We start from the raw sequence: 17108 nt of genomic DNA, 5'->3' as shown, positions 1-17108 counted from the left end.
TTGCTGAGTATTTTTAAAGAATTAAATGCATTAAAAATAATGTAATAGAATACTCATAGTGTAACCTGCTAAGATAAGGTAGATAAACAAAAATGTAAACATCATATAAAGATGTGCCTCCCCCAACTCTCCTAGCTTTCAAAAATACAATTCCCATGTCAATCAAATTAGTTTCATATGGAAAACAAAAACCAGTTTCTCAGGAAGAAAAATAGAAGGTATTTTAAAGACTTGATTTTAATCTCTAGAGTACAGCAAAACTAGATAGTTACATTGGGTGTGGCTGACAGGAACAGGATCGGATACCAACAACAGAAGAAACACAAACGCAACACCAGTGAAAACAAAGTAAACACTTTCTTATTTTAAATCAGTAGTTTTATTACAATATGCACTGACACACAATTTAGAGAAGGAATGTTCTGACATTTCTGAGCATTTCACGGAAAGCAAATGTAACCATCCAGGCAGTAGAGTCATCCACACCTTTTCCAAACAAAAAGCTAAAGCTTTTTACATGTGATAACTCAGGAAAAGCAAAGTTTTCTTATCCTTATCTAAAATACTCCAGTCTTAGAAAATAGCTATTGGGAAGTGACCTAAGAAGGGAAGGGTTTCCTTCATAATGTCCCAAGTCCTGCTTCTAGGTTCCCCTCTGCCCTTGACTGTCTAAATGACTTGTTATAATACTCTAAATGGTAGCATGTTTGGGGGCTAAATGGAATTTACTTATAAGGCCAACTACTGTACTTCAGAAAATTAAGTCCTGCTAAATGCACAATGGCAAAAAGAAAATATCTGGGTGTATTAAAAATGAGATGCTCTTTTCACATGACTCATTTCAAAGGTTACGATTACCATAAACATTTTAACTCTAAAAGATCATTGGCAAAAGCTTGCTTTTGCACGGGCTCAAAAGCAAGCAACATACCATGTGAAGAGGTGCTAATCCTGGGAAAGCAGGCATCAGGCTACTTGGAGTTGCATAGTCATTTTTTTTTTTTTTTTTTTTAAGATTCACTTTGTAAAAGACACATGGACCCTTGAGAATTTCCCCTTTTTCAACAGTCACTATGGCATTCAGATGTTTAAATCCCTTTAGCGCCCAAACATACAAAAGCACTCTAGGAAAAAAACATTAAAATGGCATTTTGGATAAGTTCACACTACACATTACATAACTTGGGAACAATAAAGGAAAAAGCCCAAGCATGACTCTAGTATTTCACATAGAAAAGCACTGCATGAGAAAACTGTTTAAAAACATTAAAACTCAGGTGCATATAAATACATTTTTGGTTAATCTGTGCTATGTCATATAGAAATCCTGTCACATATTCAGCCTGCTAGGTAACTCATTTGGGTTTTCATGTCTGGCTGTATCAGTAGAAGAATATACACTGTTGCATATACTTACATATATATGCATATACATATATAAAATTTAGATCATGAAAATTTGTTTTAAATACATATATTTAAAACATGTACCTTTAAAAATAAATACATTAGCCTCTAATCAGCTAATTTTCAGAGTTCCTTCACAAATCAATCAGACTACAGTTTCTCAACAATGGCAGATGACCAATTAGCTGCCCTTTAAACCCATTATCTCTCAGTAAACATTTTGGAATTCAGATGTATCACTGAAATAACATCCCTAGAATAGAATATAGATACAGTTTTGGCTTTGACAGTAAATGTCTTGATTTCCTTGATGTTTAGTTCCTACAAGTGTAGGATTTTCTAGTGACAGCATTCCATTCTGTTGACATTACCTTCTAATAAGAGGAGTCAGCTGGCATTTCCTTGGCCATTTTATTTTAGGGAACTAACACAACATCATCTGTATTTGATATCGCTTTCATAGATCACAGTGAGTTGTGTGTTTTAATGTAATTTATAATGTGCTGATACCACTGAGGTAAAGCAGAAGTAGCCCTGGCATTTAAAAATGAAAAGTCTCCCAGGAGAGCCATACATAAAGGACCTGGTGGTAAGTAGTTCAAACCTATTGCCAGAATGGACACACTGGATATCTGATATTGTACTCCAAACAATAGAAACAGATTAAAATACTCAAAAGACTTGTTAAAGAAGCAATGCAAGTCACAAAAATGGAGCTTTACTTTTTTACTTTTACATCTCCAAAACAACTTCTTAAAATAATATAAGCCAGACCAAGTTGTTTAATACACAATACCTAACAACTTTGTCATCTGTTTCTGAATACAGGAATTTCAAAAATGTAGGGGATCATGATAAATGATAGCAAGAACTTTTAATGCCATTGCCTATATTTTTAAGAGGAAAATTTGCCATAGTTGAAACACAGCTTCTAAAATATACAGAGTTTTATGCACTCACAGTTCCAGATTGCTAACTTTATAAATTAAAGGTAAAGTTATACATATACAAACAAGGCCTCTTTTTCATTGATTTCAATCTCATTTAAACCTTTGGATATTTCAATCTTCAGATTACACAAGGTAAGGCTGAGTTTATCAGATATAAATTAAATATTTAAGTCCATTAGGTACTGTAGCACTGAGGAAACAAATGCATCAAATAATATACAGGTTGGCTACAATACCTTCCTTTTTCTTTTTTTTTTTAATTCAAATGTGCATCAACATCAAGTCACACTTGTTTTTTCATTTTTCTGGCTGCAAAAATGGGGCAATAGCATTTTTTCTCACTCATCTTTCCTCTTGAGCCTGAAGTCAGAGGCAGGTAGGTCTTAAGTTGAAGGACGTGGCCTTTTGGGAGGTGGTGGTGGCATGAGCTCAGTGTCAGGGTCCAGATGATGCTTTCTCTTCTGCCCTTGAGAAGCTAACACACATCTGTCAATGAACTCAAACAGCATCTCCTTGGTGACAGGGTTTGATATGCTATTGCACACAGCTGTGGACAAAGGGAGACAAGCATCTCATGTGAGGGTTAATTAGGGAAGCTGACTCACCACACACAGGCTTGTGAGAAAGGTTTAAACACTGCCATTTTACCAAAGGATGACATGCTTCTGATTAAACTAATCTCCTCCCTCTGCCCACCCTCCAAATAACTGCTTTCCTAGAGGTGATTCTTTACTGGAATATTAATTTTAAACTAAAACTTTAGGTATTTGGGTTATAAGCATGTCTTCACTATGGTTTTCTATTTCTTCAAACAGTTTTTTATGGGATTCTAGTCTAGCACCGTACACTGAACTATAGTCCATACTTAGACTAAAACATCTACAGAAAAATTGCACTACAATCTTCCAACTTTCCCTCAGAAGATGTCCATTCTGAAACACTTAGCATAGCATTACTCACCATGCCTATGGCAGACCATATTATTTTATTTTAATAACTTCTTTGAAGTAAGATAGGTTAAAAAATTGTCTAATAAATAAAGCATCTTTTCTTGAATGACCAAAATTTAGTACCAATCATTTTCACTTTATGTACTTACTTGATTTTGGGAAAAAAGACACTGGCTTAATCATTGCTACTTTTGAACTCATCCCAAACGTGGATACTAATTCCAACAGGAGCCCTTAAATGTACAATAATCACTTTTAAACTGCAAAACCTAAACTGGCAATTTCTGTATTTTCTTCTAAGCTTATCATATCATCATTGATTAAGCATGCTAAAGTCCACAACTCTATTAACCTTTAATCTTGTTTTTTACCTTTGTCAACTCCAGTAAAAAATGTAATCTAGGGCAACTGCTACTAGTAATAAGTGTACCCTATAAATTTCAATTAATTTGTGTTGTTCCTCATAAAAAAAAAACCTTAATTATTCTGAATCCCCAAAGCATTCAGATTGTACCCAAAGAACACTTTGAAGGAAGGCATAGCAGATTTTGTGTTTTTTTAAAATGGTTTTCATTTACTTTGTTCTCCATTGTTTGTAAAATTATTTTAGGAGCTGGAAATTACTTTCCCCTGCTAATTTTGTCTTTTACCATCTGGCAAACAATGATTTGTATAGTTTTGAATAGATCTGAAATTATCATGGCTTTTGTTGTTGTTGTTGGATAAATTCAACTTGTATATAGCCCAGTATCCTGCCCTTTACACTCTCTTCTGGGCACATGGCACAAGCCCACTAGTTTAGAGAGGAAAACCTAAAGCTGACTGGAACTAAATAGGGTGCCAGACATGACACTGTTCTGGTCAACAAGGGTGAGATACAAATGACTCTATGTACCATCAAGTAGAATGGCACATACAGCAGAATCTGGGTTCTAACAACTTAGTTTTTTTTTTTAATGTAATAACTACTGGTAGGTTGTCATACTCACCCATGGCAGTGTTGTAGGCATTAGGAAAACTTTTGTCTGTTCTCTGTCTCATGAAGACCCAGCTGTTGTTCTCAAATTTGCATTCTATAATTTTGTTGTCATACTGTTTTAGCTCTTTTGTCACCTGTTTTAAAAGAGAATTGACGAAAATATTTAAATCATTTGAAAGGCTTTTTGCTTCCACTATGTGACAGACACATTAGGAAATGCCAAAAACACCTCAGTAACTCTTCATGCAGAGCTCTTTGTCATCTGAAGTGTCTAATCAAGCCTAAAGATATGGTGTGCACTCCCTTGTACACATGCTCATTTATCCGACATTTTATAAATAGTCATGAAAACGGCTGTCAATATATAGCAATTAAAAGAAGCTAAGCAGAAAGCAGCCACTTCTGGGCCAAATGCAAATATGTTACCATGGGGACCAAGCCTTCAATACTATCTGTGTCTGTGGCTTTCAGAAATTGAGTATACTGATTAGGTTTCCTCAACCTTCAGGAAGGTCTCACCATCTAAATTCCTATGTCAAAATCCAAGAATTTCCCCTTATTCATAAAAAGAAAAAGTCGCACATAAAAAGTAAACGGTAGAACCAAACCCAAGCAATGTGCATCCTAAATATTTTGCTTTCAAGCAGAAATAATTAATCAAAAACCAAATCTTTAGACTACTTTCTTCTCATCTGCCAAACTTGCATGAATATAGAGATGAAGCTACTTTGACTTTAGTTGGTGGGTTTCTTGGCTTCTTCACTTCAGATGATTGAATGTGGATTAAAACTTACTTTATCAAAGCTAAAAAGTATCCATGGTAACTACAGAACCTTTCAAAAGATATTCCACTGGGCTGTGAGGACAGTTTTCATAAATAGGAACCAAAGCTTATCTTTGCAGTTTTCAAATCAAATGCCAGTCATGGTAATATTTTAATTCTGTCCTCATCTTTCACAGCTAACAACTTTTCCTCACAATATGGTAGATTGCAATCATTTAACTTCATTAGCATTATTTGAAATGCTCTCATTTTTCTACCCACATATTCACTATTACCTAGGAATATGAAGGGAAGGAAATTTTTAAAAGATGCTTTCAATTCACACATTAGATAGTGCATATCTTCATAAAAACTTTCAAATTGTATTTCTTTCCCCTTAATGAGCATTATATTTGATTGAACTATTTGCATTTTCAACAAATCTAACGAGTCCAACATTTTCAATGGTTCTGGAACTAGACCTGCCTCCAAAAACTGATGGTCAATGGTCCACTTAGCAAACCTGTATCTTTATTCTCAACTATCCATCATCGTAGACTAGACTCTCCTGCACTTTTTACTAGGGACTCACCTTTTTACTTTTGATTTACTATTTATAGCCAAGTACTAGGCAATTCATTCAATTAGATAACCACATGTATGTTATACTATTTGAAAGATCTAACAGAAATTTGTTTCCAACCCCTTCAAAGTCTTCATTTTCTTATTTCTAAAATGGGTAAACAAGTTCCTAATTTACTGAGTCATTGCAAGAATAATAAATAAAAATGCTTGAGACATCATAGATAATCAGTAAAATTGGTAATTGAATATAAAATTGGCAATGAAACATTTCTTTCTAAAAACTGGTTAAAAAAATGTACCATCTTAACAGTTTTCAAGTATACAGTTCAGTCATGCTAAGTATATTCACATTATTGCACAACAGATCTCTCAGGCTTTTTCATCTTACAACACTGCAACTCTGGACCCACTAAGCATTAATTCTCCCTTCCACCCAGACCTTTCTATTTTCTGCTTCTGTGATTTTGACTACTTCAGATACTTCAAATGAGTAGAATCACACAGTATTTGTCCTTTTGTTACTGACTTAGCAAAATGTCCTTGAGGTTCATTCATGTTATAGCATGTGATAGGAGTTCCTTCGTCTTTAAAGCTACAATAATATTCCATCATATGTATATATCATGTTGCCTTTAACTATGTCAATGAACTTTTGGGTTCCTTCTACTTCTTGGCCATTATGAATAATGTTGTGGGAGCACAAATATCTCTTCAAGATCCTGCTTTGAGTTCTTTTGGAAAGTCAGAAGTGGGGTTGCTGGATCATATAGTAATTCTGTTTTTAATTTTTTGAAGAACCTTCATACTGTTTCCCAAAACGGTCGCACTTTTTACATTCCTACCAATTGCGGGGTTCCAACTTCTCTGTATGCTCACCAACATTTGTCGTCTACTTTTGATAATGCCCATCCTGATGGATGTCAGATATCCATCTGTGGTTCTGATGTACACTTCCCTAATGATTGATGATGCTGAGCATCTATTCATATGCTTCTGGTTAAATACCTTCTTAGAAATGTCTATTCAAGTCCTTTGCCCATTTCTTAACCAAGGTTTTCTGTTGTTGAGTTGTACAGAAGTTTCTTACACATTCTGGATCTTAACCCTTATCAGACATGATTTACAATTATTCCACTGTTTTACTCTGTTGATGAGCAAAGGATGCTAAATTTGATACTGTCTCTTTTGTCTGTTTCTAATGTTACTGCTTCTAGTTTTGGTGCCATATCCAAGAAATCACTGTTAAATCTATGTCCTGAAGTTTCCCCGTGTATCTTTTTTTCTAGGAGTTAATAATTTTAGGATTTAATTTTAGTTTTTAATCCATTTTCAGTTAATTTCCTATGTGATATAAGGTTAGAGTCAACTTCATTCTTTTGCATGTAAATATTCAGTTTTCCCAGCACATTTATTGAAGAGACTGTCCTTCCCCACAGTGTTGTCTTGTTACCTTTGTGGAAAATCATTTGGCTCACCTATGCACAGGTTTATTTCTGGGCTCTCTGTTATACTGTTTTGTTTCATTTGGTGGTGGTGCGGGCGGTGAACCAGGAGTGCTTTACCACTATATATCCCCAGTCTTTTTAGTTTTTATTTTGAGATAGGATCTCTCTTAAGTTACTGAGGCTGGCCACAAACTTGTGATCTTCTGGCCTTGGCTTCCTAAATAGCTAGTATTACAGGAGTCGGCCAGCATAACCGGTGGCCTGTCTTTATGCTGGTAATTAAATACACTATCTAAGTTACTATTGTAGTGTGTTTTAAAATAAGGAAGTATGAGGTTCGAGTCTATTTGGGATTCCTTTAGATTCCATAAGAATTTTACTTCTGTTAAAAAAGAATACCATTGGGATTTTAATAGAGATTGCTTTAGGTAGTATGGAAGTTTAACCATAAACACTGAAAATCTTCTCATTTATTTGTATCTTCTTTGATTTCTTTTAAAAGTATTGCTTATTAAAAAAAACTTTAGAAGGAAATTCACTAAAAGGAACCATGCTGACATAAAAAGGTACATTTTGAATATAGCTGTCAAGAAAATTATATAATATTTACTTTAGAAGAATGGGCTTGCTAGGCAACAATGTGCAGTCTGTACTTCTACGAAGCGGCAATTATGGTAAGTCTTTATCATATAGCTTATCATTCTTGTGTTCTTAGTTTCAGAATTGCTATAAATTATGCGTTGCTCAATCTGACTATAGTAACTTAGCAGTATTTATTAACTATATGTTTATCTGTTTGGCCAAGCATTAACAATCTGGGAAAGAGAACTTCCTGAAAAATACATGCATCTGCCACTACTAACTTGACTGCATTTCCATGTTCAAGAACAATACTTTGTTTTTCATTGATCATGCCAGTTATATTCCCAAGAGAGGTATACTGCAAAGGCCTTCATTTGGTTAGATGATAAAATATATCTAACTGATAAAAATAATATCTCCCATATATGCACAAACTAAAGATAGATTTCACTAATACTTAGATCAAAAGAAAGACTGGCATTTAATTTTAGTATCCATATTATAATTTGTTACTATGATGACAATTATCCTCAATTACATATTATTATTTATTAAACCAGGTCCATTAGGCCTTCTAAAATCAACTGTTATTTTAGTTTGAGTTAATGAGAGCTTGAAAGTAAAAATAATAAAATATTTACAAATCACAATTTCCTATTTGTACCCATAATTACATTGAATTAATAAGCTTTCATTTTTGGGGGGGATGTTAAAAATCAATATATATTTTATATAGAAAATTTTTTTTCATGCATCCTTCTTATTGAATAACATACTTCTATAGTATGTGAATGTACCAATAATCTAGAGTTAAGAGACTGTCATATGAAACTGGACCTAGTACCTCTGAAGATTTTTAATTAGCAATTCAAGTATCACACACATTATGAAAGACCCAAAATGGAAAGAAAAAAAATCACAGTTGCTCTGTTCTGCCACTTTTTTACAGACTGTTTTGTTGTTGTTGTTGCTCACAAAACCACACAATCGGTGTTGGCTGAAATGATTTGCACAGAGTAGACAGAGAGGTGTTTCTTTTTCTAGGGTAGGATAGGAGCCTTTAGAATTACTGTCCCTGATCTATGGAAGTTCACTTTCGTTATCAAAACCTCATCTTTTTATTATTTATTATTATTGTTGTTTTACATTTTTGCAAATCTAATAAATTTTTAAATTTTAATATGTTATATATGACAACAGAATGCATTAAAATTCATATTACACACATAGAGCACAATTTTTTTTATATCTCTGATTGTACAAAAAGTAGAGTCACATCCTTCATGTCTTCATACATGTACTTAGGGTAATGATGACCATCGCATTCTATTGTCTTTCCTACCCCTATGCCCCCTCCCTTCTCCTCTCTCCCCTTTTCCCCTTTGCCCTATCTAGAGTTCATTTAATGGTTCCCCACCCACCGCAGCATAGTATGAATCAGCATCCTTAAAACAGAAAAATCATTCGGCTTTTGGTTTTTTGGGATTGGCTAAATTTCACTTAGCATTATATTCTCCAGCTTCATCCATTTACCTGCAAATGCCATGATTTTATTCTCCTTTAATGCTGAATAATATTCCACACTAAATGGGCCAAAGAACTGAACAGACACTTCTCAGAAGAAGATACACGATCAATTAACAAACATGAAAAATGCTCAACATTTCTAGCAATTACAGAAATGCAAATCAAAACTACTCTTAATATTTCATCTCACTCCAGTCAGAAGGGCAGCTATTAAGAACACAAACAACAAGCAGTAAGTGTTGGTGAGGATGTGGGGGGAAAGGCACACTCTTACATTGCTGGTGGGACTGCAAATTGGTGCAACCAATCTGGAAAGCAGTATGGAGATTCCCTAGAAAACCTGGAATGAAACCACCATTTGACCCAGCTATCCCACTCCTGGGTCTATACCCAAAGCACTAAAAACAGCATACTACAGGGACACAGCCACATCAATGTTTATAGCAGCACAATTCACAATAGCTAAACTGTGGAACCAACCTAGATGCCCTTTAGTAGATGAATGGATAAAGAAAATGTGGTATATATACATAATGGAATATTATTATTATTTTTAACTGCACAAAGGCTAAAGGAAGGGAGGTTTCTCTGAAGGTAATATGTTTTGAAGACACTTTGAAATACCAAATACCTGCATACTGAAAAGCCACCAGGGAGTTGGTTTTCTTTCTTTTTAATTTCGAGATAATTATACACAGAAAAGTTGTAAAGATAGTACAGAGAGTTTCTGTATTTCCTTTACCCAACTTCCTCTAATGTTTATATTTTATACATCATGTTATATTATCAACTCTAAAAAAGTTAGCATTAGTACAACACAATAAACTGTACTACACATTTTATTAGTTTTTCCATTAATGTCTTCATCTGTTCTAGGATCCAAAAGAGGAAATCACATTGCATTTAATTGCTACATCTCCTTAGACTCTTCCCAATCCATGATAGTTTCTCAAAACAGTTCTTGATTCTTTTGAAGAACACTGGATATTCTGTAGAACACTCTTCAACTGGGAATTTTCTGATGTTTGCTCATGATGAGACTAAGGTTATGGGTTGGGAGGGATGCACCCTTCTCATTCTATCATATCTGAAAGTATTATTGGTGATGTTAACCCTGATTGCTCGGTTTAAGTGTGCTTGCCAGGTTTCTGTACTGCAAAATTACTGTTTTTTTTTTTTTTTCCTTTCCATAGTCTATGATTAGTTGTAAGTCAGAACATCTAGCTCTGCTCAAGGAGAAGGGAATTAAGCTCTACTTCCTAATAAAAAGGGTATTAAAGAATTTGTGGTCATTTAAATTTCTTAGAGAAGATACTCTAAAGCTATATACATAACCTGTTTCTCAAAGTTTCCATCATTAATTGTAGTATTTATACATCAATCCAGCATGCAGCAAATATCACTATACTATCCCAACAGAATTTTCTATTTCCTCAATGCCTTGTACATTTATTATTTGGACTTCTATAATGAAGATTTTTCCCTTCTTCCCTATTTAATTGCTTATTTATATCAATACGAACTTCTGGATGTTTATTTTATTCTTTGGCTTATAATAAAACACTGTCTTCATTTATTTTGATGCTCAAATTATTTCAATTTTGGCCACTGGGAAATCTTAGATTGGCTCTTGGGTCTTTTAAACTTGCTTCTTCTTTTTTCAGTGGGGCCCTCCAAGGGATGTTTTTTAAGAACAAAATTTTCTTTAACAGTCTAGGCTATGCTAAGGAAATATTATGACCATCGGTTTTGGCCAAATTTAAAATTATTATTGAAAGGAAGGGAGGGAAGCAAAAGGAAGAAAGAGGAAAAGTGTGTGATGGTGGTGAATAAATGAGATGTAAATCTTGTTTTCACATAAATAACTTCATTACTAAGTGCTCATGAAGGCAGAGAAAATAAAACAACAAATCAGAAAAAAAAGAATGATAAAGGATTTCTTTGTGATGTAGGAGTGATATAAACAGCAGAAGACTGAATTATTAGATATATAATACATTAATACAAAAAAACAATACATAATAGTAGGGTAATTATGCTATGTTACTTTTAGAAAATGAATCCATTGATTAGAGGAAATAAAATACTTGACCAAACTTACCTTTTAATATATTAATAATATTAATATATTAATAATAATAATATAATAATTAATTAATTTTACACTAGAATGCACTCTGACATATTGTACGTAAATGGAGTACAACTTTTCATTCCTCTGGCTGTACATGGTGCAGAATCACTCCAGTACTGTAATCATACATGTATAGAGGGTAATAATGTCTGTCTCATTCTACCATCCTTCCCATCCCTATAGCCCCATATCTTCACTCCCTTCTACACAAACCAAAGTTCCTTCATTCTTCCCTAACACCCACCCTACTACCAGGCCCCACTGTGGATCAGCACCCATTTATAAGAGAAAGTATTTGGCTTCTGGTTTTGGGGGATTGGCTTATTTCACTTAGCATGATATTCCTCTAGTTCCATCCATTTACCTGCAAATGTCATGATTTCATTCCTCTTTAAGGCTCGGTAATATTCCACTGTGTGTGTGTGTGTATATATACATATACACCAAATTTTCTTTATCCATTCATCTGTTGAAGGGCATCAAAGTTGGCTCCATAGTTTAGCTATTATGAATTGAGCTGCTCTTTTTATTGCATTAAATCTGAATAATGGTTTTGATAGTATGGTCATTTTGACAATATTAAATGATGTGGCTGCATCACTGTAGTGTGCTGTTTTTAAGTGCTTTGGGTATAGAATGAGGAGTGGGATAGCTGGGTCAAATGGTGGTTCCATTCCAGGTTTTCTAGGGAATCTCCATACTGCTTTCCAGATTGGTTGCACCAATTTGCAGTCCCACCAGCAATGTAAGAGTGTGCCTTTCCCCCCACATTCTCACCAACATTTACTGCTTGTTGTTTGTGTTCTTAATAGCTGCCCTTCTGACTGGAGTGAGATGAAATATTAAGAGTAGTTTTGATTTGTATTTCTGTAATTGCTAGAGATGTTGAACATGTATTCATATGTCTGTTGATCAACTGAATTTCTTCCCCTGTGAAGTGTCTGTTGAGTTCCTTAGTCCATTTATTGATTGGGTTGTTTGGGTTTTTTTGGTGTTAAGTTTTTTGAATTCTTTATATATCCCGATGATTAATGCTCTCTCTGACGTACGTGTGGTAAAGATTTTTTTTTCCTAGTCTGTAGGTTCTCTCATCAGGTTACTGTTTCCTTTGCTGAGAAGAAGCTCTTTAGTTTGAATCCATCCCATTTATTGATTTTTGATTTTACTTCTTGCACTTTAGGAGTCTTGTTAAGGAAGTCATGTCCTAAGCCAACATGATGAAGATTTGGGCCTACTTTCTCTTTTATTAGGGACAGGGTATCTGTTCTAGTGTCTCAAGACTTTGATCCACTTTGAGTTGATTTTTATGCAGAGTGTGGGGGATAATTTAATCTCATTTTGCTACATTTGTTGAATAGGCTATCTTTTTTCTCCAATATATGTTTTCAGCACCTTTACCTAATAGGAGATAACCATATTTATGTGGGTTTGTCTTATGTCTTCTATTTTGTACCATGGTCTACATGCCCGTTTTGGTACCAATACCATGCCATTTTTGTTACTTTAGCTCTGTAGTATAGTTTAAGGTCTAGTTTTGTGATGCTTCCTGCTTCACTCTTCTTGCTAATGATTGCTTTGGCTATTCTGGTTCTCTTATTTTTCCAAATGAATTTCATGGTTGCTTTTTCTGGTTCTATGAAGAAAGTCACTGGAATTTTAATAGGAATTGCATTAAATCTGTATAACGGTTTTGGTAGTATGGCCATTTTGACAATATTAATTCTGCCTATCCAAGAGCATGGGAGATCTTTCCATTTTCTAAGATCTTCTTTAATTTCTTTCTTTAGTGTTCTTTCTTTAGTGTTCTATCCTGCTACTTTGCTGAATTCATTTATTAGTTCTAGAAGTTTTCTGGTGGAATTTTTCGGATCTTCTAAATATAGAATTATGTCATCAGCAAATAGTAATAAGTTTGAGTTCTTCTTTTCCTATGAATATTCCTTTAATTTCTTTTTGTTTGTCTGATTGCTCTAGCTAGTTTCAAGGACTATGTTAAATAGAAGTGCTGAAAGAGGGCATCCCTGTCTTGTTCCAGTTTTTAGAGGGAATGCTTCCAATTTTTCTCCATTTAGAATGATGTTGGCTTGGGCTGAACACAGACAGTTTTACAATGTTGAGGTATGTTCTTATTATCCCCAGTTTTTCTAGTGTTTTGAACATGAAGAGGTGCTGTATTTTATCAAATGATTTCTCTTTAACTTTTTGATTTTTGTTTTAAAAAAAAATGGTAGCAGGGATCAAATACAGTGTGATTTACCACTGAATCATATCTCCAGGCCTTTTTATTTTAAGACACGAATTCACCATGTTGCTGAGTGTGTCACTAAATTTCCCAGGCTGATCCAGAACATGCCATCCTCTTGCCTCAGCTACTGAGTAGCTGAGATTACAGGTTTGCACCATCACACCCAGCAAAATTTTAAAAACATGCTAGATATACCACTTTTTTAAAGTTCCTGCACTAATATCTATTGTTGGTGCCCTTATAATTAAGAACTATGTGTAAATGTTATAATTTGCATTTGCTAAGGTAGAAACTCATAGCAGAAAGTCTCTCATGATCAGTAAGATTTTGTTTAAGCCTTTTAACCAGACATTAAACTAATAAAATAGCCAATTAGAAAGGAAACAGCTATAATTTCACCTTATTTATACTAAAGTACAGACAAGTCACAACACAGGGTATGAAATTTACAGTAAACTATAGTTTACCACCTTCCAATAAAATCATTGGTCACAGTTATTATTCAAAGTATGATAAATCTTCATATAAGATAACTGGGCAGATCAACAACATGATGGTAATACTTAGTGTGTATAGCTCAAAATTAGGAATGACTTATTTTCTTCTCTGTGTTTTGCTATATTTTCTAAACTTTCTTCATCACATTGACTTTCATAATTTTTAATAAAAATCATAAAAATAAACTGCTTCATTTCATTAAAGTTATAAACATGAGGCTGACTTTCAATGTAAAGGCACAATAAATTAGAAGAAATAAGCATTGAGATGAAAGACAAAAAGGTTGTAATGAGGCCCTAAGCCCAGTTTCAAAACTATGCAGTGAGATATGTGAGTAAGTTAAATGATTCACCTCATTTAAGATGAATCACAAAGTTATGAGAAAGTGTTACAGTTTAGATCGAGGCATCCTCCAAAAGCTGATGTGTAGCAATGCAAGAAATCTTAGAGGTGGAACAATTGGGTTATGAGAGCCTTAACCTAATCGGCGCATTAATCCCCTGATAAGATTAATTGGGTGGTAACTATATCAGATGGGGTGTGGCTGGAAGAGGCCATCACTTTGGGGTTTATATTTTGCAGTGGTGAGAAGAGCTCTTGGTTTCCTGATGCCATGTCCCCAGCTACCACACACTTCTACCTGAGGAATGGAGTTGGCTGTCTATGTACTGAGACCTCTGAAACCATGGGCACACAAATAAATATTTCCTCCTTAAAATTGTTCTTGTCAGGTCTTTTGGTCACAGCAGCAAAAAAGCTGACTAAAACAGGTAGGAATTATATTATTGCCCTTTCACAGGCATGGAGACTAAAGCTTAGGATACTTAAAATATCTCACCTCAAGTTCCAAGCCTAAAAATTGGAATAGCAAAGTCTCAAATATAGGTCTCCCTTTCTAATGCTGCAATATTATATTAAATCCCACCAGCTATTACAGGACCTGGCACTCTGGAAATTACTATATGTAGAATGAAATAAAGTTTTCTTCCTGATCAGATTTTAGCTGAAATGGGGTACAGAAACTTCAGCATACATCAGCATAAAAAGCCAGTTACAGCAAATACAAAGCCACTAGACCTCGTTCAGCTTCAGCACTGGGTGTCCTGGCAGCAGGAGATGTTACCCATGCTTTTGGTAACCTAACTCAACGACTGTCTTAAGATGGCTACAAGAATGGTACAGACACCAAAGCAGGATTCCACAGTACAAAATTATAAAAGACCCCTTCTGAAACAAGTTTTTCTTTTCTACTCTAATTTAAGTGTTAAACAGCCTATCCTAGTACTATAATCCTGCTATAATCAAAACAGAAGTAAATGTTTCAGTTAAACACGGATTTATAAAATATTCTCAATTACTAAACACCTATGTGGGCATATGAATGTTAGCTGATACACTGAATTCAACCAAAAGACAACTGTGCTGTATTTTGCAGTCAACTATTAATCAACTAGCTGGGTGTGGTGGCTCACACCTGTTATGCCAGGTATTTGGGAAACTGAGGCAGAAGGCTAGCAAATTCCAGACCAGCCAGGCAATTTGGTGAGAACTTATTGCAAAACAAAACAACAAAAAAGTATTCATCTATTACATATTTACTATCATTCTTCAGTCTATTCCAGTGTGGCTTCCAGTTTTTCTACTACAGAAAAACTTCTGTTGAGTTTATCAAAGACCTCTATGTTGCTAAATCAAATGGACTCATATCTGAATCCCTCAGCACTGCTTTGGCACAGAAAACCTCTGCCTTCTAAAAACATTTGTCTCTGGTCCAAGATGCACAATCTGGCTTTCCTCTTCTATCCTTTGTACCCCCTTCTCAGGCTTATTTGCTGACTTTTCTGAAGTTATCAAGTTTCCATATGCTTGCACTTGAATACCATTTATACGTGGATAACCCCCAAATTTTATCCCTTCCTGTTTTCTGAGTTTAGGTTCATTTTTCTCTCATCCAAGCAGCTACATGCCAAGAACAAATTGCGGACTGCTGATACAATTGAGAACATGGCAGGCACAATCCTTGCCCTTTGGAATGTAGTCTGGTGTGAAAGGCAGGCAATAAACAAAGAAATAATTACCAATTATGATAAGTTCTACAAAGAAAACATAATGTGTAACAGAGACTAATATAGGGAGAAAGACTAGTCTTGAGTGGGATCATCCAAGGAGATGATAAAATTTAAGCAAAGACTTAAAGGATAATAAGATGCCAGCTTACAGAAGGGAAGAAGAAAGGGGAGGAGAGAAAGTAAGCATGGGTGGGCAAGGAGGAAGGGAGAAACACATATATCAGCCAGTGATTAATAATGTTTCCAAAGGCATAAGTAAAAAAAATTTTACAACATTGGCATGTAGAAGGTACAAAGGGAATGCAAGTAAAAACAAAAACTGTCTTCTCTGAGCTTTTGATGGACATCCCACTTAAATCCGACTCTTTCTCAAACTCTTCCTCTTATATTCTATATATACCCTTTTGAAAATACACACATACTGAATATATATTTCAGCTACTTATCTGACACCTTTTTCTGTTCCCCTGTGGTGCTGGGGATTGAATCTGGGGCCTTGCGTATGCTAGGTTCCACCACTGAGCTACATTCCTGGTACCTACTTGACATCTTTATTTGAATATTCCATACCTTCCCAAACTATCATGTTCAAAACTCTACATTTCATCTTCTTTTGACTCTATTTCTTGTCTTCTCCATCTCAAAAAAAAAAAAAAAAAAAAAGTTTTTCTAGGCAGAAAAACTAGGAGGGTCTACTAATCCTACCTCCAAAATACACTTTTAATGTGTCTATTTAACATATGTGATCCATAAAATCAGTAATAAATTAAACTACCAAAATTTAAAACTTATGCTCTCTAAAGATACTATTAGAAAAATAACTTAAAAAACAAAAAGCAAAATGCAAATTAGATCAAGTATTTGCAAATCTTATAACTCACAAAGATATGTACACCCAGAATACATAAAAATATAAAGAAACCTTAAAACTCGATAAAAAGAAAATAAACAATCCATTTTTTAAATGGGCCAGG

General features: G+C 34.6%; 1 protein-coding gene across 1 annotated transcript in view; it reads right to left on the bottom strand.

Annotated features, from left to right (window-relative positions):
- Positions 1–356: 356 nt before the first annotated feature.
- Rngtt (RNA guanylyltransferase and 5'-phosphatase) overlaps positions 357–17108 on the bottom strand; it is a 242356-nt gene continuing 225604 nt past the window's right edge. The window contains exons 15-16 of the mRNA XM_076858433.2: positions 4297–4420; positions 357–2904 (exon numbers count right to left, since the gene is read on the bottom strand). Coding sequence (XP_076714548.1) covers positions 2741–2904; positions 4297–4420 — 288 coding nt within the window. The 3' untranslated portion in view covers positions 357–2740. The remainder of the gene's footprint in view (positions 2905–4296; positions 4421–17108) is intronic.

This window comes from Callospermophilus lateralis, chromosome 6 (genome assembly GCF_048772815.1).
Source record: "Callospermophilus lateralis isolate mCalLat2 chromosome 6, mCalLat2.hap1, whole genome shotgun sequence".
Lineage (NCBI taxonomy): Eukaryota > Metazoa > Chordata > Mammalia > Rodentia > Sciuridae > Callospermophilus > Callospermophilus lateralis.
This window is presented reverse-complemented; position numbering and strand designations above follow the sequence as displayed.